At 46.1% G+C, this 23536-nt stretch overlaps 2 protein-coding genes across 2 annotated transcripts; both read right to left on the minus strand.

Moving 5' to 3' along the window:
• Positions 1–447: 447 nt before the first annotated feature.
• Positions 448–22518, minus strand: LOC148319842 (macrophage mannose receptor 1-like). The gene is made up of 51 exons (XM_088280227.1): positions 22368–22518; positions 20018–20220; positions 19836–19945; positions 19617–19732; positions 19491–19547; positions 19257–19412; positions 19059–19147; positions 18536–18644; positions 18424–18453; positions 18176–18343; positions 17072–17185; positions 16888–17004; positions 16786–16818; positions 16157–16359; positions 15975–16084; positions 15752–15867; positions 15619–15675; positions 15385–15540; positions 15193–15275; positions 14760–14874; positions 14649–14678; positions 14401–14568; positions 9987–10109; positions 9803–9919; positions 9707–9739; positions 9156–9358; positions 8974–9083; positions 8746–8861; positions 8619–8675; positions 8385–8540; positions 8193–8275; positions 7828–7936; positions 7716–7745; positions 7471–7638; positions 6314–6430; positions 6131–6247; positions 6029–6061; positions 5801–5962; positions 5531–5674; positions 5232–5363; positions 5007–5167; positions 4788–4911; positions 3050–3107; positions 2908–2974; positions 2715–2848; positions 2602–2645; positions 2347–2520; positions 2117–2265; positions 1586–2029; positions 1152–1206; positions 448–1063 (listed from the first exon to the last, which is right to left on the minus strand). Exons 1-50 carry the CDS (start codon positions 22426–22428, stop codon positions 1162–1164), a joined length of 5811 nt encoding a protein of 1936 aa, XP_088136353.1. The 5' UTR covers positions 22429–22518; the 3' UTR covers positions 448–1063; positions 1152–1161.
• On the minus strand, positions 11441–13961 carry LOC148319843 (C-type mannose receptor 2-like). Its single transcript, XM_088280178.1, has 10 exons — positions 13955–13961; positions 13304–13426; positions 13121–13237; positions 13019–13051; positions 12418–12620; positions 12236–12345; positions 12012–12130; positions 11885–11941; positions 11651–11806; positions 11441–11550 (listed from the first exon to the last, which is right to left on the minus strand). Exons 1-10 carry the CDS (start codon positions 13959–13961, stop codon positions 11441–11443), a joined length of 1035 nt encoding a protein of 344 aa, XP_088136304.1.
• Positions 22519–23536: the final 1018 nt, after the last annotated feature.

A 23536-nucleotide genomic window follows, 5' to 3' on the forward strand; every position in this document is an offset into this window, starting at 1 on the left:
AATTATTAATTAAATCCTGTTTAATAAAAGTAATAATCAAGAAAAATAGTCCTAAAGTGTTAATCCTGATTGAATTAACATTTAGTCTAACAAAAGCAAAAAACAGAAATGGGTAATAAGTGAGTAAATACGTGAGTCTAATTTAGGGGAGCTTTCAAGGGTGATCCATTCTTAAAACGCCCGAGGTCTGAGATTAGGACAATTGACTGGTTCTCCTCTCTATACGCGCGATTTCTTGTTTAATTACCTTATCGAAGCAAAGCAAAGAGACAAAATCCCAAACCAGAAAAATGCTATTATTCTTCCGTCAGCATGTCCCCCTGAAATCCACCGATGTCTTTACAGAAATTTCTCTAAGGCAGTACTTCTCAATTATTTTTGTTACGCCCCCTCCCCCCGAGCAAGAAGAAAATCACCACCCCCACCACCACCACCCACTCTCCACAGCAAATATAAATTAATACTCGCTGTACACAATGAGGAATGAGCGGGCCACTGCCAACTACTGGAGTGGATGTGTAATGACACTTCATTGTAGTACCCCCCTCAATAACGCACAAAAGCTATTCTAATACAGATTCGTTTTTCAGTAATTCTGTGTAGTTGATTCAACATTCAAGATGAAATAAAAGCAAAAATCACTCTGTAATACTGGATAATCTTAATCATTGTAAGGCACATGTAAATGAAATGGAAATGAAAGGCATTGATTTTAGTATGTGTAGGTTTTAACTTTAAGGCATAGTTTGAGCTGTCCATGTGCAATTCTAAGGCAATATGTTGAGCTGGCGAGTTCTCAAAATTCAAATTGACTATGTCGACATCTAGTGTCCAATTCAAGATGTGCCTTCTAAGGCTGATTTTGCTAAATTGATATATCCCATCTTATCTTGCTTTATTTATTTGTTCCATACAAAAAAAAACACAATCAATGCTAATTTCACAGGATGCACTGAAGAAATAATCCAAAACAGTCAAATGACATGGAAAAAAAAAAAAGCAGTAGCTATCCTTGCCATCCAGCTGACGCCGTTGTCGCTGAGCACGTAAGGCGGGTGACGAGCTAAACGACAGCAGGAAACTCAGGTCAGCACAATGGCAATTTGGAAAATGGACATTTACCAAAGCGGTCAGCAGGCGAGTGTGCTTACATTTACTTTTCTACTTCCAAGGCCACCAGTTTTTCAACTTATCCATAATCCCCATCTGCAACAAAAACAAGGACAGGTGATCACATTTTGCACAGAAACTTGGAGCGAATGCCAAAGAGCGGACACTGAACTGAAAGGCTGTGGAATGTGTACAACTCTACAAACATGGCAGCGATGGCCAACTGGCTGCCCCAGATTGCACAACAACTCAAATAATGCTTTGATTTTTTCTTTTTCTTCTATACGTTTTATACTAGACCGGGAGGGTGGGTGCAAATCCCAGAGAAAACAGAAGCCTCCTACCCCAAATGTTAAAAGAAAAAAGAAAAACAAAACGCACAAATATGCCAATCTGCGGGTGCTCAACTGCAACTACTACATTCACCACAAGGTGAAGATTTATTCTTCTTTTGCTTAATTATCTTGGCGGTCACCTGCTTAGTAGTCATGGTGGTCATTGCCTTGGTGGTCGTTGTCTTGGTGGTCGGCCACTTAGTTTCCTTCGGCCACCAAGATTTCTTCTTCTTCTTCTGCTTAATTATCTTGGCGGTCACCTGCTTAGTAGTCATGGTGGTCATTGCCTTGGTGGTCGTTGTCTTGGTGGTCGGCCACTTAGTTTTCTTCGGCCACCAAGATTTCTTCTTCTTCTTCTGCTTAATTATTTTGGCGGTCACCTGCTTAGTAGTCATGGTGGTCGTTGCCTTGGTGATCGTTTTCATGGTCGGGGGCTTAGTTGACATGCCCGACTGTGCGATGTTGCCAGCTGGACTACCCCGTCCTACCGCGGACTTGACTGAGGCAATTGCATGATGCACTTTGGGCATCTTACACATAAAGCTGTTGAGTTGCGAGCAGATCATCATCTCCCATCTACCAGACTGGAAGTCAAATGTGAAAGATTTCAATGAATTGTGCAGTGTTGACAAAATCTCTCTGGAGAGTGGATACTTCACCTCCATACGCACCTGGTATAACGTCGCCATGCAAAACCTCTTGAACAGGTGGGTAGGTTGGTCTCGAGCCCATTTGGTGAAAGTCAACATGTTGCGGTCCGACCACACAAGTTTGCCACGCTCTACCAGGTCGTTCAGTCCGGTCCACATGTCACTGGTGGCTGCAGAGGACGGATAGGAACAAAGCTCTCTTTACGTTCTATCAAGTAGTTGTGGTGGGGACCGTTCGATGTTGCACGCACTTAAGTTCATGACTTGTTCCAGCCACGCCTGCTCCACCTCTGAGAGGATGGACACGAGTTCGGCACTGAGACTCATGCAGGTGGTCTGAGCATTGATCCACGTCTTTTTGTCCTCAAAACGTTTGTAGCAGACATCTGCAAACTCCTCCCAGTCACGCCCCAGGCATCTCGGCTCTGCACATGGAGATACCGTGTTGTGGTTAGTTGATGTAGAAACATGACAAAATACGTTCTATTCTTGGCTCTCCTACTCACCCCCGTCCGCAAAAGTGTAAGACAAAGACATTTTGCTGCTATATCTGCAGAGAGAAAAGTGAGAATGAGCTGGGCCTCTCAATTGGACTCGCCAGTGAAATGTGACAGCGCACTGCATCGAGGTGATCCCGTTGCTAGTGGAGCCAGCGTAGACGTTCTGTGGTGGCGCGTTCAGCAAAGTCACATCTCCTCCAAGTTCGCTCAGAATGACGCCCGAGTGAATAGCGGCCGCGCAAATGTGAGAGTCCTGCACTCGCAGAAAGTCAGTGTCAAAGACGGGAACACAACCGGAATACAATTGCCTACCTGATCGTAGACCGCAGTTCCATAGACACCGTGTTTAGATTTGGCGCAGCCTGGTGGGCAATGGACCCTGCAAAAGACGCGGGTGTTACGAGGTGATGACAGGAAGGGGACGATAGCGCAGGAAAGGCCGTCTCTGACTCACGTCATTGGACCGTCAGTGAAGCTGAGGCTGGCAGGTGTGCTGGCACAGGAGGTCACACCTGTCGGACGTTAGGTGAAATCAGGGGTGACAAACTCATTCACCACAATTTGACAATCAAGTTATATCTTGTTTTTTTTTGTTCATGAGCGAGGGGAAGATGCAGCGGCAGAACGACAGGCGGATCGGTACAGCCTCTGCAGTGATGCAGACTCTGTATCGGTTTGTTGTGGTGAGGAAGGAGCTGAGCTGAAAGGCCAAGCTCTCAGTATACCGGCCGATCCACGTTCCTACCCTCACCTACCATCACGAGCGTGGCTGTGCATGAAAAAAAAGGAAAAGGGTTCCAGCAATGGTCCCTCTAATTTTCCATGCGTCAGAGCATTCAGTCCCTGAGCATCCCTTGGACCTCAGTGCCCAATTACAAACCGTCTACATATGAAAATAAAAATAAAACAAAGCATTAATAGAGATTTGTGATTTATCTACAGCGGACTGAAAGTGCCAAAATTAAATAAATACACCATGAAATTAAAATTGTCAATGTTACATTTATTAAATATGTAATTAAATAAATAAATGCGCCTTTAATTCATTAAATTACCAATGATTTCATGAAAAAAAATCGATATAATAATTATTTATGTATTTAAGTCCCATGTTGCAGTGTGGCTGAGACAAGATTTGAGTTAGCCCCGTCCACTAACTTTGATAAGCGAGTTTCACAGATAAAAATAATTCATGAAACACTGCAATGCGGGCAGAAATAATTGATTAAATACAGAAATTCACAAATAATTATATATTTTACATAGAATCATTGATTATTTAATTAATGACAAATGTATTCATTTACGTCTACATTTAATGAATAAATGAACCATTTAATTGATTCATGCCAATTTTAATTCAACATTTCATGGTGTATTTATTGAATTTTGGTGCTTTAATCCTCCATAAAAATCAGCCTTACTGATAACAACCATCATTTTCAACATAATTTATTTATTTTATCTGTTTCAATACGGTCCCACATTATCCACTCATAAATAACTAAAATCATGCCATCTAATACAACACAGAACAATTCTAAGTCACCGGACCTCTGAAAAACAGAAACCTACGTCCATATTTGGACTCCCTGAATAGAGCCGTCTGTGTGTCGTCTGCAGCGGCACGTCAGTGGTGAGCATGAGTGTATGTGTGTGCTTCAAACTAGAGTAGAACAATAGTGAGTGTGCGTCCTAAGTTGCGCGACTGAAATTCTCAGGAAAGTGGGAATAGTGTGTTGCCCTGTCTGCAGATTTAACTGCGGTGGAAATGAAGGAATGCATATAGAAATGTAACGCGTGTGCGTGGTGCGCGCCGTCGCCATGTGCGCTGAGAAGGTGAGAGCAGTACACATTTGCTCCCGTGCGCAGCTCAGAGGGAACATTGGTTCTCAGCACCGCAATCTCCTTTGAAGTGAAGCTGTTGACTGATATCTGCAATAATCAATCTCTGAAAAGGAGCCTCAGTATCACGTCAAATCATGAGTACAAGGCAATTTCAGAATGTCGGGGAAGTGGTCGTCAGTGTGCCATTTCATGGAAAAAATTAAGAACAGTTACTCTGAAACAACAAAGTGAACGTGTTCTCTGTCCTCACAGGCCAGATTGCACCTCGGATTGACACGCCTGGGTTAAATCAAGTCATATGTTTAACAAGGTTTCTTCTCACAGCAGTGGCCTGTCTTGCTCACCGTCTAGCGCGCATCCTAAGACATCAAAGCGAAGGCCGAAGTTCTCGCGATCCTCCAGCGGCAGGATGCGGATGTGCCGAGCAGAAATGGGCGTGTCTAGCAGGTGCGTGACTCCAGTCTTCAACTAGAACCAAAACATCTCCATGTTTGCATTGAATGACAACAGCCAGGATGGCAAGGGCAGAGTCAGATTAGCTGGCTGGCAGCCCGCCCGCTCACCATCCCATCAGTGTGGTTAGTCCAGGTGGCCCCGTCAGGACTAAACTGCATCTGAAGTTTGCTGAACCACTCAGAGAGGTCATCGTACTCACACCCCTTGGTCATAATCCCTGTCACCATTCTCAATTGGTGGAGGTCCACCTGAATCCAGCTGTCGGTAGCTGAAGAGGAAAACGTTTGATGGATCAGGACACCAAGCTGCGAACGTATGAATTTTCTACGTACGCTTTTTTGACGGAATCCAGCAGTGTTGCCCATTCAGACGAGCTTTGTTGGCTTCATAGTGCTTAAGAGAGGAGGAGGCTGAAAACGGCCTGTCTGTAATTCTTCCAGTCATGACCAGACTTTCAAGACACACTGAAGAAAGCCAAAAGCAGGTAGCGCAGTGCACTTATTAAATGTCTGCCCACCCGCCCTTAGCGAGGGTCCTTGTGTCACTTCTAGATTTTGTTGAGACTCATTCATTGCATTCTTTCTTGGGCATTTCTCCAAGACAACATCAAGGAACGAGATGCAACTCTTACCTTTCTGTTCGCAGCTGTAGACGATGTGAAGGTATTTGAAGATGGCAGGGCAGGGGTCTTGCTTCAAGGGTCTAAGAGCGCAACTCTGACGGTTGTCACACACTTTCCTGAAGTGAGGGAGGACGTTTTCCATCATGCAACTCCCTGCAAGTCATGACACGTCTGTGGTTATGCCAAGCTCATGTTAAGTTCCTGGTGACCACGGCAAACCGTCTGGCCAATACGTTGGTGCCAATTTGGAGGGATCTCAAACATTGCGTCAAACACAACCTGTGAAGGTCGATTCTTGAGTCTTTGCGTCTGATCCTGGCAGATGTGAACAGACATCGCGGCGCCTCCGTCCGTAGAAGGCCGACTGGATGCGGATGATGCGATCAGCAGGACATTCAATTCTATTCCTCTCACCCTGGCAGAGAAGCTTCTCCACAAAGCCTGCAAGAGCATCATCGTGTCAGTTTTGTCTTGCCTCATCTCAAGCCACAGTTCAAAGAGACTTACCGTCATGAGGCAGCATATGTTTTGACATCTCTCCTGCAAAATGAAAGCAAAAGGTGGATGTCAACACGTGACGAGAATCAGTGGGGCTTTATCACATCTTACCTTGTGCTGGTCTCTTGCAGATGTAGCCTTTGTTGTTCTCGCAGTTGTCGGCTTTCCAGTAGCCGCTGTCAGTGAGTAAGGAAAGACAGGGTCCAGCAGAGTTGGCATCGGGGTTACCTGGAAGGAGACGACTAACGTAAGCGTGCCCCTGGTTCTTCGAATGTAGCCAGTTTTGAGACCGACCTGCGTGCACAAAGCTGAACGAAGATCCGTCAGCCCACTTGCTGCCGTCTTCATTGATGAAGCGATTGGCGCCCAACCACACAGAAGTACCGCTGACCGACAGAGGCTTGAAGAGAGCTTTGGGTAAAAGGAAAACATGCAACAAGAGTTGGAGCCATCCCAAAAGTGTAATAGTCAGGGTCGGGGCTGGTCGGACTGACTGCTGCCAAGATGGTCGGGGTTAGCATGTGAGCCACACACAACAGGTCCGACTGTGGAGCCACACACAGTGTGAATAATTGCACAGGACAACAGAAAAAAAATTCTTGAATTGTTCTCAGGTTGTATTAAATATAATAAAGTCGTCACGAAAACAGTGAGTATCTTGTGCGCTGTTTCCATTGAATACATACTGAGAAATTTGCAGCAACAGTAACGTAAAAAAAAAGCCTTTTCCCGACATTTGTCGATGGAAAAAGCAAATAGACAACGGATTCACTTCATGGTTGGGTCCTTACTTTCCAAAGTAAAGGCATAACCCGAAACTTACAAGCAACGGTCTGCCCATGGTTACGAGGTTAAGAGAAAGGTCAGCACTAGTCTTCTTAATTGCTACCATGTCACCTTTCTGTTTGCAGGTGTTGATTGTACTAGCCTATTGGGTGCTGCACACACCTCTCACCGTACTGTCTCAATTGTGAGTGCGCAAACAAGTTGCCAGGTAGCCGGACATGCGTACAATCATAGTCGACTCTTCTTACGACAGCAAATTAGTGGGATTTTGCTTCTCTGGAAGCTAAGCTAAAACTTTGTCCTGGAAAAAACATTCAGCGCAATTTTCGATTTATCATGCCAATTTCAGCTTTCATCAGCATAAAAGTCTTTTTTTCAAATTGTTCCCTTGTGTAATCAAGGAGTTGGCGATTAATTGGTTACTTTGACACCTCCTACTTTTATTTGCAGAAGCCCCAGCAGTGTGTGTGGTGCAAATGCGGACTCGTACACAAAAGGAACTCATGAATGAAAAAAAAGAGGGTGAGGTGAGGTGAGGGAAAAGAAGCCGTGAAGCATAACAAGAATGAATTGCAATAATTAACGACACGATCACTGTGCAAATGAAGTAGAGAATCGTTCTGCAATTTAAGATGGAATTGATAATTTTTTACGTGTCATCTTACCGTGTACGAAGCGCTGCTCGTGCAAGTCGGTGATGCTGAGCAGGTTCCCTCCGAGACGTTGGCAGTCGTCTTGGGCCTGCTTCCAGGTCTTGGTGGACTTGCGGTTGAACAGGTAGCAGAAGTTGTCGGAGGGGCCGTCCAGCCACAAGCCGCATTTGTCAGTCCAGCCTGCAAGCGAGACGGCGCTTGAAAGCAAAGTCGCACGAGCGACAGGCGACCTGTTGACCCCAGTTTGCGACACCCACCTGGAAGAAGTTCAGGTCCTTGGCGCTTGGCTGCAGTGATGCAAGAAAGAGCACAATATGAACGAGCGCACGACAAGATGACGTGCAAAGTGAGCACTCTGGACTTTTTGACCTTTTTGGCAGAAAAATGGCTCCGTGGAAGTGCAGGAGCCGCCATAGAGTTGTCCTCCAGTACTTAATAATGCACAATCTCCTGGCGTGTTCGCCCAATCGTGGTAGTCCTGCGGACAACATTGTGGAAGAGACTGAAGCGTGGTTCCACTCGGTCTGGTCGGCTTCCCGTGGTTCCTCCACAAGTACTCAAATGATGAAGTAAATTTCTTGCCTTAACTCACTCGTTGGTTGTTTTCGAAGAACAACTTAGTATTTAGCAAAATGGCAATCTTAATTCAACCTTAAAATTGATGCTTTTTCTGCTCATTCAACATTTTTCCAGCTTTGACAAATGTCTCACATTGCAGTAAATGTTTCACTTACAGAAGGTGTACCATCACTCCACTCATAGTTGAACCTCTTCTTGTTCTTCTTGATGCCAAGGTAAATACTTTTATGCATGTGTTCTTGAAGAAAGGACAACAAGAGCTTTAGCAAAAGAGCAGCCAACCTTGTTGGATGTGGAAAAGCACTGAGGGACGATTACTGCCGTCGTCAGTTCGTCTTGGTGCTCACCAGCCAAGAATTTGCCGTCTTTTCGAGAGTGGATGCTGGCCAGGTGACCTCCTTCAGCGACACAGAACTCCTCAGCCGCCTGCCAAGTTCTCTCTGTCTCCTCGTAACCAGAGCAATACTCGCCAAACAGGAAGTGGCCAGGGTCGCAGTTGGAAGCTGAAGCCCCAAAGAAATATTTGTTAGGAAACCATGACGGATGCTGAAGGTGGACCAAGAATTGTTGCTGCAACTCACTCTCCATTGGAATGAAAACGTAACCGTCGCCTTTACACGGCCGTCCGTCCGGGCAGCCTGCAGGATGACGACGTGATTGCGCTTTTCTCCTTTCAACATCAACATGACAACGGATGTGCAGACTTACCGCTCAGCGGCCGTTCGCACATGTACGCCAGGGAAGAAGCGCACAGGCCAGACCTCCACTTGCCAGGCTCTGCCCATCCTCCTTGTTTGACGTACGCGCAGGACTCAACGTTGGAGCTGTCGGGAGAAGTCATGAAGCAAGACACACGAGGACTAATGGCCCTCCTTTCTGATCAAACGTCAGCAAAAGTCCTTTTTCCTCATCATGTGTGGGCTCTCATACATTTACCTTTCGGGGTGATTTGTGGCCCAGTTGATGTGGGTTGCCATCACATTTGTGTTGGACCAAGTCCAGGCCTGGCTTCCATTTTTCAAGTGACACCAGACCTCATCGCATTCCTGCGGAAACCGATGCAGGTTGTCAATGGAGTACCGCTCCGGAGTCACCGGCCGCTTGCGCTTCCATCTCACCAGATTGGAGAGTCCCAGCCAGAAGCGGGTCATCTCGCCCATTGCCTTCTTCACGAATTGTTCCTCGTCCTTTGAGTTGATTGAGACCAGGTCGCCACCCTCCAGGATGCAGTCGTGACGGGCCCCCAGCCAACCGTTGGGGGCGGCCATCTTCTTGTAGCAGCTGGAGCCGTACTTCAGCCACCCAAAACCACACGGGTTGGCTGAGGACACGTTTGGGGGATTAGTCTCTCCTGACAGATTTGTGCAGTTTGGGTGTGCACTCGCATATTTTTGTGTGTAATGGCTGTCATCCTGGCCACCCCATTGAAACAAAATGCAACTCCCCTGACAGTTACTCAACTCACCAATTATTTCGTGTGATATAATTAAGACACTTGAGGATGAAGATGGAAACAAAAGTAGTCCAAATAGGCGACTGTGTTTTTGAGTTGCTCCTCATGTTGCTTTTTTTGAGAGACGTAAAATGTTTAAGACTTATTTCATGTGCTGCCCTCAGTCATGCCATTTTTGTCTTGCTTCTTATCAAGTCGCAATTCAAGGAGACTTACCGTCAGGAGATGACTGAAGCGCTTGCTTCTCTCCTGCAAAACAAAGGGTGGACGTCAACACGTGACGAGAATCAGTGGGGCTTTATCACATCTTACCTTGTGCTCGTCTCTTGCAGATGTAGCCTTTGTTGTTCTCGCAGTTGTCGGCTTTCCAGTAGCCGCTGTCAGTGAGTAAGGAAAGACAGGGTCCAGCAGAGTTGGCATCGGGGTTTCCTGGAAGGAGACGACAGATCGTAAGCGCGCCTCCGGTTTTTCGAATGTAGCCAGTTTTGAGACCGACCTGTGTACAAGCGGACGAAGCTGAACGAAGATCCGTCAGCCCACTTGCTGCCGTCTTCATTGATGAAGCGATTGGCGCCCAACCACACAGACGTACCGCCGACCGGCAGAGGCTTGAAGAGAGCTTTGGGTAAAAGGAAAACATGCAACAAGAGTTGGAGCCATCCCAAAAGTGTAATGGTGAGCTTTAGGGCAGCTTGGTTTGACTGCTGCCAAGATGTTTTAGTGTGTGAGGCACACACAACAGGTCGGGCTGTGGAGCCACACAGTGTGAATAATTGCACGGGACAGCAGAAAAAAATGAGTTAGCAAACAAGTTGCCACGTAGCCACATGGGCTCAATCATAAGCAAATATGGTTTTTTGCTTCTTTGGATTCTCAGCTGTGGAGAAAAAAACTTTGTCCTGGAAAAACGGCTTGGTGCGACGACAACAGACTGCAACTCAACATTGCAAAAACAAAGGAGATCGTCATCGACTTCAGGAGGAACAAGACGGTGCCGCCCCCCTCTGCATCAACGGCGCGTGTGTAGAGAGGGTCTACACGTTCAAGTTCCTGGGAGTACAGATCTCCGATGAGCTTTCTTGGACACACAACACCACAGCAGTGGTAAAGAAGGTCCACCAGCATCTGCACTTCCTGAGAGTCTTCGGGAAATTAAACCTGGACAGGAAGCTGCTGCTGGCCTTCTACCACTCGTCCATCGAGAGTCTGCTGACCTACTGTGTCTCCACTTGGTACAGCGGCTGCACTGAGGCGGACAGAGTGAGGCTCCAGAGGACGTCAAAACAGCGCAAAGGATTATTGGCTGCTCTCTCCCCTCACTGTCGGACATCTACACCGCCCGGTGCCTCAGCAGGGCTCTCAACATCGTCAAAGACAATACCCACCCAAACTCACAACTGTTCGACCTGATGCCCTCTCGCAGCGCTACAGGTGCATCAAATCAAGGACTAATAGACTGAGAAACAGTTTCTTTCCAAGAGCCATCTCCATTCTAAACTCTCTCACACACACACGACCACCCTTACCTTGCAGAACAGCGAGTGATGTGTTTTTATATATCCTATTTCGCATTATTTTCCATCTCACTATTTATTCTCTTATTCATCTAATTTATATATTTAATTGAATTATTGTTGTATTGCACTGGAGAGGGGAGCTCTCTAATCTCGTTGCACACTTGAGTACAATGACAATAAAGGGATTTCTGATTCTGATTTCTGATTCTGAAGACACTTGTTATTTGTGACAAAAAGATTACTTGCCTTGCCTCCATTATTGGAGCAAAAGGATTTCCTCAAATTGGATCGCGTTTCAATTTCTTTCCCGTATAAATGACATTATTCGAATAAATATCGTCTTTCGAGGTCCTTTTATTCTTGTAAGAACCTTTGTTGCACAAAAATGATGCTTTTGTTCTGTTTTAAATTTTCCAACTTTGCCAAATGACTGTCACCCTGCCGTAAACGTTTGACTTACTGCAGTGGTTTTGTCACTCCACTTGAACACGTTGCCCGATTTCTTGAATCCTACATGAGGCATCGATGTTGACTGCCTGTGATCTTGAGGAAAGACAACAAGAGCTTGAGGAAAAGAGCATCCATCCTGTTGAAAAGCACTGTGGGATGATTGCAGCCGTCGTCAATGAGTCTTGGTGCTCACCAGCCAAGAATTGGGCGTCTTTTTGTGAGTGGACGCTGGCAAGATGACCTCCTTCAGCGACACAGAACTCCTCAGCGTCATGCCAAGTTCTCTCTGTCTCCTCGTAACCGTAGCAATACTCGCCAAACAGGAAGTGGCCAGGGTCGCAGTCGGAAGCTGAAGCCCCAAAGAAATATTTGTTCGGAAACCATGACGGATGCTGAAGGTGGACCAAGAATTGTTGCTGCAACTCACTCTCCAATGGTAGAAAAATGTAGCCGTCGCCTTTACACGGCCGTCCGTCCGAGCAGCCTGCAGGAAGAAGACGTGATTGCGCTTTTCTCCTTTCAATGGCAACATGCCGACGGATGTGAAGGCTTACCGCTCAGCGGCCGTTCGCACATGTACGCCAGGGAAGAAGCGCACAGGCCAGACCTCCACTTGCCAGGCTCTGCCCATCTCGCCCCTTGGTTGACGTACGCGCAGGACTCAACGTTGGAGCTGTCGGGAGAAGTCATGAAGCAAGTACTAATGGCCCTCTTTTCTGATCAAATGTCAGCAAAAGCCTTTTTTCCCCCCATCATGTGTGGGCTCTCATACATTTACCTTTCGGGGTGATTTGTGGCAAAGTTGATGTGGGTTGTAATCACATTTGTGTTCGACCAAGTCCAGGTCTGGCTTCCATTTTTCGAGTGACACCAGACCTCGTCGCATTCCTGCGGAAACCGATGCCGGTTGTCAAAGAAGTACCGCTCCAGAGCCACCGGCCGCTTGCGCTTCCATCTCACCAGATTGGAGAATCCCAGCCAGAAGCGGGTCTTCTCGCCCATTGCCTTCCTCACGAATTGTTCCTCGTCCTTTGAATTGATTGAGACCAGGTCGCCGCCCTCTACGACGCAATTGCGACGGGCCCCCAGCCAACCGTTGGGGATGGCCATCTTCTTGTAGCAGCTGGAGCCGTACTTCAGCCACCCATAACCACACGGGTTGGCTGAGAACACATTTGGGGATTAGTTTGGTGGCACACTCGCATGTTCTTGCGCTTCATATAGTTCCACACGTGGGCATGAGGTGGTGCCATTGAGGCATCGCAGCAAGTCAGCCATTTTGTCAGGACGGCGGGAGCGGCTATTTTTAGGGCCACTTTGGCCATTTCTGGGGTTCCTTCCAAGACAAATGAACTTGTCCTCCGCATTTTGTCTGACCACCATCAAACAGGAATCTCCCTTCATTACGTTAGCCATAACTGTCAATGTCTTATTTTCATGTTTTCATGCACGTTGCTTTTTCTTGAGAGACGTAAAATGCTTGAGACTTATTTCATGGGCTGCCCTCAGTCATGCCATTTTTGTCTTGCTTCTTATCAAGTTGCAATTCAAGAAGACTTACCGTTCGGAGAAGACTTAAGCGCTTGTTTCTCTCCTGCAAAATGAAAGCAAACGGTGGACGTCAATTCGTGATGAGGATCAGTGGGGCATTCTCACATCTTACCTTGTGCTCGTCTCTTGCAGATGTAGCCTTTGTTGTTCTCGCAGTTGTCGGCTTTCCAGTAGCCGCTGTCAGTGAGTAAGGAAAGACAGGGTCCAGCAGAGTTGGCATCGGGGTTTCCTGGAAGAAGACGACAAACGTAAGCGCGCCCCTGGTTTTTCGAATGTAGCCAGTTTTGAGACCGACCTGTGTACAAGCGGACGAAGCTGAACGAAGATCCGTCAGCCCACTTGCTGCCGTCTTCATTGATGAAGCGATTGGCGCCCAACCACACAGAAGTACCGCTGACCGACAGAGGCTTGAGGAGAGCTTTGGGTAAAAGGAAAACATGCAACAAGAGTTGGAGCCATCCCAAAAGTGTAATAGTCAGGGTTAGGGCTTCTCGGCTTGACTGCTGCCAAGATGTTTTAGCATGTGAATAATTGCACAGGACAACAGAAACAATTTTCTTGAATTGTTCTCAGGTTGTATCAAATATAATGCAGTCATCATGAAACTAGAGTATCTTGTACACTGTTTAAATTGAATTCATACTGAGAAATTTGCAGCAATAATAACATAAAAAAAGCATTTTCCCGACATTTGTCGATGGAAAAAGCAACTGGACACCAGATTCACTGACTGGTTGCGTCCTTGCTTTCCAAAGTAACCCGAAACTCATAAGGAACGGTCGGCCCATGGTTACGAGGTTAAGAGAAAGGTCAGCACTAGTCTACTTAATTGTTACCATGTCACCTTTCTGTTTGCAGGTGTTGATTGTACTAGCCTATTGGGAGCTGCACACACCTCTCACCGTACTGTTTCAATTGTGATTGCGCAAACAAGTTGCCAGGTAACCGGACATGCGTACAATCGTAATCTGCTTTTCTTACTACAGCAAATAGTGGAATTTTGCTTCTCTGGAGGCTAAACTGAGGAGAAAAAAAACTTCATCCAGGTAAACCTTTCCAATCAACATGCCAATTTCAGCTTTCATCAGCGTAAAAATTTAAAGCAGCAGAATTTTTGTTTCCGAATTGTTCGAGTGCAATCATTAATCGGTTACTTTTGACACCTCCTACTTTTATTTGCATAAGCCCCTGCAGTGTCTGTGGTGCGAATGCGTGCTCGTGCACGACCGGCACTCATGAATGAAAAAAAGACAGGTGAGGGAAAAGAAGCCGTGAAACATCACAAGAATGAATTGCAATAATTAACGACACGACCACTGTGCGAATGATGCAGAGAATCGTTCTGGAATTTACGATGCAATTGAACATTTCTGATGGAGACGGCCATCTTACCGTGTACGAAGTGCTGCTCATACAAGTCGGTGATGCTGAGCAGGTTCCCTCTGAGACGTTGGCAGTCGTCTTGGGCCTGCTTCCAGGTCTTGGTGGACTTGCGGTTGAACAGGTAGCAGAAGTCGTCGGAGGGGCCGTCCAGCCACAAGCCGCATTTGTCAGTCCAGCCTGCAAGCGAGACGGCGCTTGAGAGCAAAGTTACATGAGCGACAGGCGACAACATGTTGACCGCATTTTGCGACGCCCACCTGGCAGAAGTTCAGGTCCTTGGCGCTTAGCTGCATGGAATGCGAGAAAGAGCAAAATATGAGAGCGCACGACAAGATGACGCGCAAAGTGAGCACTCTGGACTTTTTGACCTTTTTGGCAGAAGAATGGCTCTAAGGAAGTGCAGGAACCACCATAGAGTTGTCCAGAAGATGAAAGTAGCGCACAGTCTCCTGAAGGACTGCGTGGGTCCCATGAGTGGTAGTTCTGTGGACGACATTGGGTGTCAGGCGGAATGCTCGAACTTAACTGTCAATCAAGATACATATTTGTGAAAAAATGCAAAATTCCTCTAAAAGTGACTCTTGAGGTTTTGAACCAACGCAAGTGTCAGTTGATTACTTGCCTTGCCTCGAACAATGTAGTAAAACACTTTCCTCAAATCTCATCACGTTTCACTTTGTTTCCCCGTATAAATGACATTATTTCAAAAAATATCATCAGTAGTGGTCATTTTATACTTTAACGAAACATTGTTGTGCGAAAATGACGCTTTTCAAGCTTTGTCAAAAGACTTTGACTTACTGCAGTGGTTTTGTCACTCCACTTGAACACGTTGCCTGATTTCTTGAATCCTACATGAGGCATCGATGTTGACTGCCTGTGATCTTGAGGAAAGGACAATAAGAGGTTTAGTACAAGAGCAGCCAACCTTGTTGGATGTTGAAAAGCACTGAGGGACGATTGCTGCCGTCATCAGTTCGTCTTGGTGCTCACCAGCCAAGAATTTGCCCTCATGCCATGAGTGGATGCTGGCCAGGTGACCTCCTTCAGCGACACAGAACTCCTCAGCCGCCTGCCAAGTTCTCTCTGTCTCCTCGTAACCATAGCAATACTCGCCAAACAGGAAGTGGCCAGGGTCGCAGTCGGAAGCTGAAGCCCCAAAGAAATATTTGTTAGGAAACCATGACAGACGCTGATGGTGGAACAAGAATTGTTGCTGCAACTCACTCTCCAATGGTAGAAAAATGTAGCCGTCGCCTTTACACGGCCGTCCGTCCGGGCAGCCTGCAGGAAGAGGAAGACGACGTGATTGCGCTTTTCTCCTTTCAACGACAACTTGACGACGGATGTGCAGGCTTACCGCTCAGTGGCCGTTCGCACATGTACGCCAGCGAAGAAGCACACAGGCCAGACCTCCACTTGCCAGGCTCTGCCCGTCCCCCTTGGTTGACGTACGCGCAGGACTCAACGTTGGAGCTGTTGGGAGAAGTCATGAAGCGAGACACACGAGGACTAATGGCCCTCTTTTCTGACGTCAGCAAAAGTCCTTTTTCCTCATCATGTGTGGGCTCTCATACATTTACCTTTCGGGGTGATTTGTGGCCCAGTTGATGTGGGTTGCCATCACATTTGTGTTGGACCAAGTCCAGACCTGGCCTCCATTTTTCAAGTGACACCAGACCTCATCACATTCCTGCGTAAACCGTTGCCGGTTGTTAAAGAAGTACCGCTACAGAGCCACCGGCCGCTTGCGCTTCCATCTCACCAGATTGGAGAATCCCAGCCAGAAGCGGGTCTTCTCGCCCATTGCCCTCTTCACAAAATCTTCTTCCTCCTTCGTGGTGATGGAGACCAGGTCGCCGCCCTCCAGGACGCAGTCGTGACGGGCCCCCAGCCAACCGTTGAGGACGGCCATCTTTTTGTAGCAGCTGGAGTCGTACTCCATCCACCCATAACCACACGGGTTGGCTGAGGACACATTCGGGGGATAAGTCTCATCTGACAGATTTGTGCAGTTTGGGGGCGCTCTTGCATGTTCTTGTGTGCAATGTGCGACATCTGCGCTGTGTAGCCAAGGCAGACTGCACACGTGTGTTTGCATGCGCGTGTCATCTGAATGAGTTGCTGTCAGCCGGGCCACCCCACTGAAATTAATGCAACTCCGCCCCTGACAGTAACTCAACTAACCAATTATTTTGTGAGATATAATTAAGACATTTGAGGATGAAGATGGAAACAAAACGCAAGTAGTCCAAATAGGAGACTGTTTTTATGTTGCTCGTCATGTCCCTTTTTTTAAGAGACGTAAAATGTTTAAGACTTATTTCATGTGCTGCCCTCAGTCATGCCATTTTTGTCTTGCTTCTTTTCATGTCGCAATTCAAGGAGACTTACCGTCAGGAGATGACTGAAGCGCTTGCTTCTCTCCTGCAAAATGAAAGCAAAAGGTGGACGTCAACTCGTGATGAGGATCAGTGGGGCATCATCACATCTTACCTTGTGCTTGTTTCTTGCAGATGTAGCCTTTGTTGTTCTCGCAGTTGTCGGCTTTCCAGTAGCCGCTGTCAGTGAGTAAGGAAAGACAGGGTCCAGCAGAGTTGGCATCGGGGTTTCCTGGAAGGAGACGACGGATCGTAAGCGCGCCCCTGGTTCTTCGAATGTAGCGCGTTTTTAGACTGACCTGCGTGCACGAAGCTGAACGAAGATCCGTCAGCCCACTTGCTGCCGTCTTCATGGATGAAGCGATTGGCGCCCAACCACACAGAAGTACTGCCAACCAGAGACTTGAAGAGACCTTTGGATCATACGACAAGAGTTGGAGCCATTGAAAAAGTGTAATGTCAGGGTTAGCGCCAAGATGTTTTAGCCTGTGCAGCGCACACAACAGGTCTGGCCGTGGAGCCACACAGTGTGAATAATTGCACAGGAACACATAAACAACTTTATTGAATTGTTCTCAGATTGTATCAAATATAAAATCATCATGTATATATCAAATTCATCTTGACAAATTTGCCGCAACAAAAATATAAAAAAAGCTTTTTCCTGACCGACATTTGTCAATGGAAAAAGCATCTAGACAACGGATTCACTTACTGGTTGGGTCCTTACTTTCCAAAATAAAGGCATAACCCGAAACTTACAAGGAACGGTCTGCCCGTGGTTACAAGGTAAGAGAGAGGTCAGCACTCGTCGTCTTAATTGCTACCATGTCAGCTTTCTGTTTGCAAGTATTGATAGTACTAGCCTATTGGGAGCTGCACACACCCCTCACCGCAATGTCTCAATTATGAGTGCGCAAACAAGTTGTCAAGTTGCAGGACATGCGTCCAATCATAATCGGCTCTTCTTACTACAGCAAATAGTGGAATTTTTCTTCTCTGGAGGCTGAGGTGTGGAAAAAAAAAAAACTTCATCCTGGTAAAAACTTTCCAATCATCATGCCAATTTTAGCTTTCATCAGCGTAAAAATGTAAAGCAACAGAATTTTAGTTTCCAAATTGTTCGAGTTCAATCATTAATCAGTTACTTTTGACACCTCCTACTTTTATTTGCATAAGCCCCAGCACTGTAGGTGGTGCGAATGCGCGCTCGTGCACCGACCGCCACTCATGAATGAAAAGAAGACAGCATTGCGTTTGCCTTGGAGAGGAAAAATAAGCCGTGAAGCATAACAAGAATGAATTGCAATAATTAACGACACGACCACTGTGCGAATGATGCAGAGAATCGTTGCGCAATTTCCGATGGAATTGAACATTTTGGACGGAGACGGCCATCTTACCATGTACGAAGTGCTGCTCGTGCCAGTTGGTGATGGTAAGCAGGTTCCCTCCGAGACGTTGGCAGTCGTCTTGTGCCTGCTTCCAGGTCTTGGTGGACTTGCGGTTGAACAGGTAGCAGAAGTCGTTGAAGGGGCTTTCCATCCACAAGCCGCATTTGTCAGTCCAGCCTGCAAGCGAGACGCCGCTTGAGAGCAAAGTCGCACGTGTGACAGGTGACCATGTGTTGACCGCAGTGTGCGATGCCCACCTGGCAGAAGTTGAGGTCCTTGGCGCTTGGCTGCAGGGATGCGAGAAGGAGCAAAATATGAGAGAGCGCACGACAAGATGATGTGCAAAGTGAGCACTCTGGACTTTTTGACCTTTTTGGCAGAAGAAATTAGTTGTGTCCTCGCATTGATAGCCATAGAGTTGTCCTCTAGTACTTAATAATGCGCAATCTCCTGGCGTGTTCGCCCAATCGTGGTAGTCCTGTGGACGACATTGTGGACGTAACTGAAGTGTGTTTCTGGTCGGCTTCCCGCGGTTCCTCCACAATCACTAAAATGAATCAATTTCTTGCCTTCTCTTGCTCTTTTTGTTAGTTATTTTCAAAGAACAACTGAGTGTTTTGCAAAATATCAACTTTTAAAACGATGACCAGTTGCCATGAGCAAATGTTCTCTATAGGACTGTTGACATTTTTCCTTCTATTTCACTTTTATTCTATGGTACTGATTATATATATTTTTTTCTTTGTTGTAATTACATTATTTCAAGAGCATTCTTAATTCTACCTTCAAATTGAGTACTACAGTTTTTATCATGTTGATTCTTTTTCTGCTCATTCAACATTTTTCCAGCTTTGCCAAATGACTTTCACACTGCCGTAAACGTTTCACTTACATAGGGTGTTCCGTCACTCCACTCAGAGTTGTGGCTCTTCTTGTTCTTCTTGAAACCGATGTAGGGCCACTTACCTGACCACACTTGAGCTTGAGGAAAGGACAACAAGAGCTTTAGGACAAGAGCAGCCTACCTTGTTGGATGCTGAAAAGCACTGCATGACGATTGCTGCCGTCGTCAGTTAGTCTTGGTGCTCACCAGCCAAGAATTTGCCGACTTTTTGGGAGTGGACGCTGGCAAGGTGACCTCCTTCAGCGACACAGAACGCCTCAGCCGCCTGCCAAGTTCTCCATGTCTCCTCGTGACCGTAGCAATACTCGCCAAACAGGAAGTGGCCAGGGTCGCAGTCGGAAGCTGAAGCCACAAAGAAAGATTTGTTAGGAAACCATGACAGACGCTGATGGTGGAACAAGAATTGTTGCTGCAACTCACTCTCCATTGGAATGAAAACGTAACCGTCGCCTTTACACGGCCGTCCGTCCGGGCAGCCTGCAGGAGACGACGTGATTGCGCTTTTCTCCTTTCAACGTCAACATGCCGACGGATGTGCAGGCTTACCGCTCAGTGGCCGTTCGCACATGTACGCCAGGGAAGAAGCACACAGGCCAGACCTCCACTTGCCAGGCTCTCCCGATGGCCCTCCCTTGACGTACGCGCAGGACTCAACGTTGGAGCTGTCGGGAGAAGCCATGAAGCAAGTACGAATGGCTCTCTTTTCTGATCAAATGTCAGCAAAAGTCCTTTTTCTCCATCATGTGTGGGCTCTCATACATTTACCTTTCGGGGTGATTTGTGGCCCAGTTGATGTGGGTTGCCATCACATTTGTGTTGGACCAAGTCCAGGTCTGGCTTCCATTTTTCAAGTGACACCAGACCTTGATGCATTCCTGCGGAAACCGATGACGGTTGTCAAAAGAGTACCACTCCGGAGTCACCGGCCGCTTGCGCTTCCATCTCACCAGATTGGAGAGTCCCAGCCAGAAGTGGGTCCTCTCGCCCATTGCCTTGCTCACGAATTGTTCCTCGTCCTTTGAGTTGATTGAGACCAGGTCGCCACCCTCCAGGACGCAGTCGTAACGGGCCCCCAGCCAACCGTTGGAGGTGGCCATCTTCTTGTAGCAGCTGGAGCCGTACTCCAGCCACCCATCACCACACGGGTTGGCTGAGGACACATTTGGGGGATTAGTCTCGCCTGACAGATTTGTGCAATTTTGGGGCGCGCTCGTATGTTCTTGTCGTGTTGTGCACCGGAATTGGTGCAATTGTGAGTTTCAAAATAAGAGCGAAAAGCACAAGTGCTATGTTCAGTGACTGACGTTCGATTTGACTTTAACATTTAGATCAGGGATGGTCAATGTCAATGCAAAAGGAAACTTTGATCAAAAAAATAAACTGATCCCATCTTTCATGGTTGTTTTGATCCAAAATAACTCAAACTAGAGTCAAATTGTTTCTAGCAGTTGGTTGGGTCCTTGTCTCATTTGGTCATTGGTGATTATGTTTGAAAACAAATTTTAAGAATAGAAAAACAACTGGTTATTCAATTTGCATTTTAATATCGAAACAACAAAATTGAAATACTGCATGATATTCTCGTTTGTTGTCTGGAACGAGTCAGAAAAAGTCCAAAAACAGTTTGGTTTTCAATTTTTAATTATAAAACAAAAATGGAATAGAGCACGATCATTTCTGCTCCTGACCAGGAGATGGCGACAGTGTGGCGTGTGGGTGGCGGGGGTCGACCACCTGGGAGATCACATAAATTTTGGTCAAATATATTCCGCTACAAAAATAAACACATTTATTAAAAATAAATCAATCAACAAATAATTTGTGAGTATGTCATATGTGTTTGTTTGTGATAAGATAAGATTCCCTTTATTAGTCCCACAATGGGGAAATTCGAGGTTCAAACCCAGGCCTCCTGGGGAGACTGGGACCGGAACGCGGCGCCTTAGACCACTGGGCCATCCTGTGCAGTCGGTTACCAAATTTCGGTCCACAGACCAGTGATTATTTATTTATGTATATTTTATTCATCTACTTATTCAGTACCAACCACTTTCTCCCAAGTAGAATTAGCATTTGTACAAATAGGCTTGAGAATTCCAGTGCAAATCGCCACCTTCTGGTCAGTAAGAGAAATGCTGTTGGTGAAAATTTCTGGGAATCCAAAAGAAATATACTAACTGTATTTTGATTTGTGTCTTGTGCTATGTTCTATTTTTGTTTTAGAATTAAAAATGGAAAATCAAAGTGTTCAGACTTTTCCGAACTCGTTTACTCGTTCCAGAAACCACAAACTAGAATATCAAACTGTATTTTAATTTTGTTGTTTTGATTTAAATGAAAATCAAATAACCAGTGTTTTTTTCTATTTTTAGTGTCGGTTTTCAAAGGTAATAACCAATGACCAAAAGAAACACAGACCTTGGTCGGTCCACTTTTTGACCAAAGTGGGGGTTTTTTCTTGATTTTTTTTGTACCCAACGGTTTTAAATGTACAGCATCATTCGTTGACTTGGTCATGGGTCCGGACGTGTCTTCTTGAAGTTGGAGACTCATTTCAAATGGTGCCCACAGGGCGGCGCTACAAGACAACAAAATCCACAACAAACGCACGCCGTTGCGCCCACTTTCATCAAACAGGGCAATATGGATTCATGCCTCATATTGCCTTTGTAACCCTTTGAAATCATTACAAGTAATGCCTCTTCTTTTGAAAAATATTACTTGAGACAACTACGAGATTTGCACAAATGGAACGACAGGCTCATTTCTCGATTTTATTCTTTCGAGTAGTTGTAGTAGTTGAAACGTTAATGAATAATGATACTCATAATGCATTTGATTTATATTGCGCTTTCTGAGAGAGAGAGAGAGCGAGAGCGAGAGCGAGAGAGAGAGAGAGAGACGACGGCTGACTGGCGGAGAGGAGAGGAAAGTAATTAGTCCAACAAAACTGGCATGTTGATTATTGTGTTGCGTTTCGATCATGGAAGACACCCTCGTTCCCAATTTGTTCCAATGTGAACCTATCAGCGCCTTTCTAGTGCACAATGCCTTTTATATACTCGGAGGAAACCCTGCAATATGAATGACAGAGGGAGCCATTAATCAAAGCCTCCATTATTAGTTTGGCATGGGAAAAAATAATTGAGTAATTCCTCAAATTTAGAAGATTTAAGGAAATGCTGCTTTACATTTGAGCAAGAAACGAATCCATCCACCCAGCTGCGTCCACTCGACCAGAAAGGCAAAAGTGGAGCACGTAAAAGTTTGGAACAAGTGAGTGCGAAATGTGCTTACCCGCCGAAGTGCAGCAAAAGCTGAAGGTGACAAAAAACACCCAGGCGAGCGACGTCCCCATAGTCGGCCGTCCGGCAACCGGTCGGGGAGACTGTCATGCGCCAAGTGTAGACTTGCAAGTGAAACTGCTCCTCGGGCGAGTATTCCCAAGCCACGCCCCCAAGCCAAGCACGTTTCTCAAGCCACGCCCCCAAGCCACGTACGTTCACGCGGGTCCTGATTCTCACCCCAGCAACAAGTCGAGGTGAGGACGACGTCACTACAAAGACCCACAAGCGCACGCTTCCATTAGCTACTTGCTTGATAAAAGCTAGAAAAGCTGATTTGCCAACTCCCGAAGTGTTTGAAATGTTTCCTCATGATATTGTGAAGCAACACTGATTTACACAATAGAAGTCAAATCGAGCACTTTTCTTCCAGAGACATTTGGAACTTGCTAATGTGTGGCAATTAATGTTTCCACCTCCAGCACGTGCAGGTTCTGAGTGTTGTTGTTCCCAAAATCTGACGACGGACTGCATGTTCCGACTTGAGACTCTTTCAAGTCTTTCTCTGTTTTGGCTATTTTGGAACTGCTTTGCTCCACTTTGTTACATCGCGCTATGTGGTAACAAGAACACAATGTCAGCACGGGAACTAAGAGTTTCGCCCAACTCTGCATGTGGAGGAGTACATGCAGGAGAGTTTTCGAGCGACATCGTGAACAGGGGCACTGACAAAGACAAAGACTTGGACAAACTAATCAGAAACCACACACACGCACGCGCACATCCAAAGAAAAACAGTGTTAGTCTGGGAACACACAGTTGCCACAGTGGTTTTGCGAGGTCAAGGGTGGTGTGCGTGTGCGTGTTCGAATTGGTTTGGGTGACTTCAAAATGGTCATTAATTAAAAGAAAAAAGTTAATATCAATACACATGAATACAAAATAAAAGCTAAGCTACGCAGCAAATGAAGTAATCGAAAATGCTTTTCATATAAAAAGAAATAATATCCAATATAACTTGTATTCCAAAAGAGCCCAATCAGAGCGAAAAAGAAAAGAAATACATTCATCTGTGAAAATAAAACTGGAGCATACACAATTGAATAAAACAGTACAAATAAAAACTAAATATATTTTACTCCTTAATAATAAGATCCTACTCTGATAAAATTAAATACGATG

The sequence above is a fragment of the Idiotropiscis lumnitzeri genome, chromosome 17 (genome assembly GCF_059441095.1).
Source record: "Idiotropiscis lumnitzeri isolate Australia: NSW breed Sydney's pygmy pipehorse chromosome 17, RoL_Ilum_1.0, whole genome shotgun sequence".
Lineage (NCBI taxonomy): Eukaryota > Metazoa > Chordata > Actinopteri > Syngnathiformes > Syngnathidae > Idiotropiscis > Idiotropiscis lumnitzeri.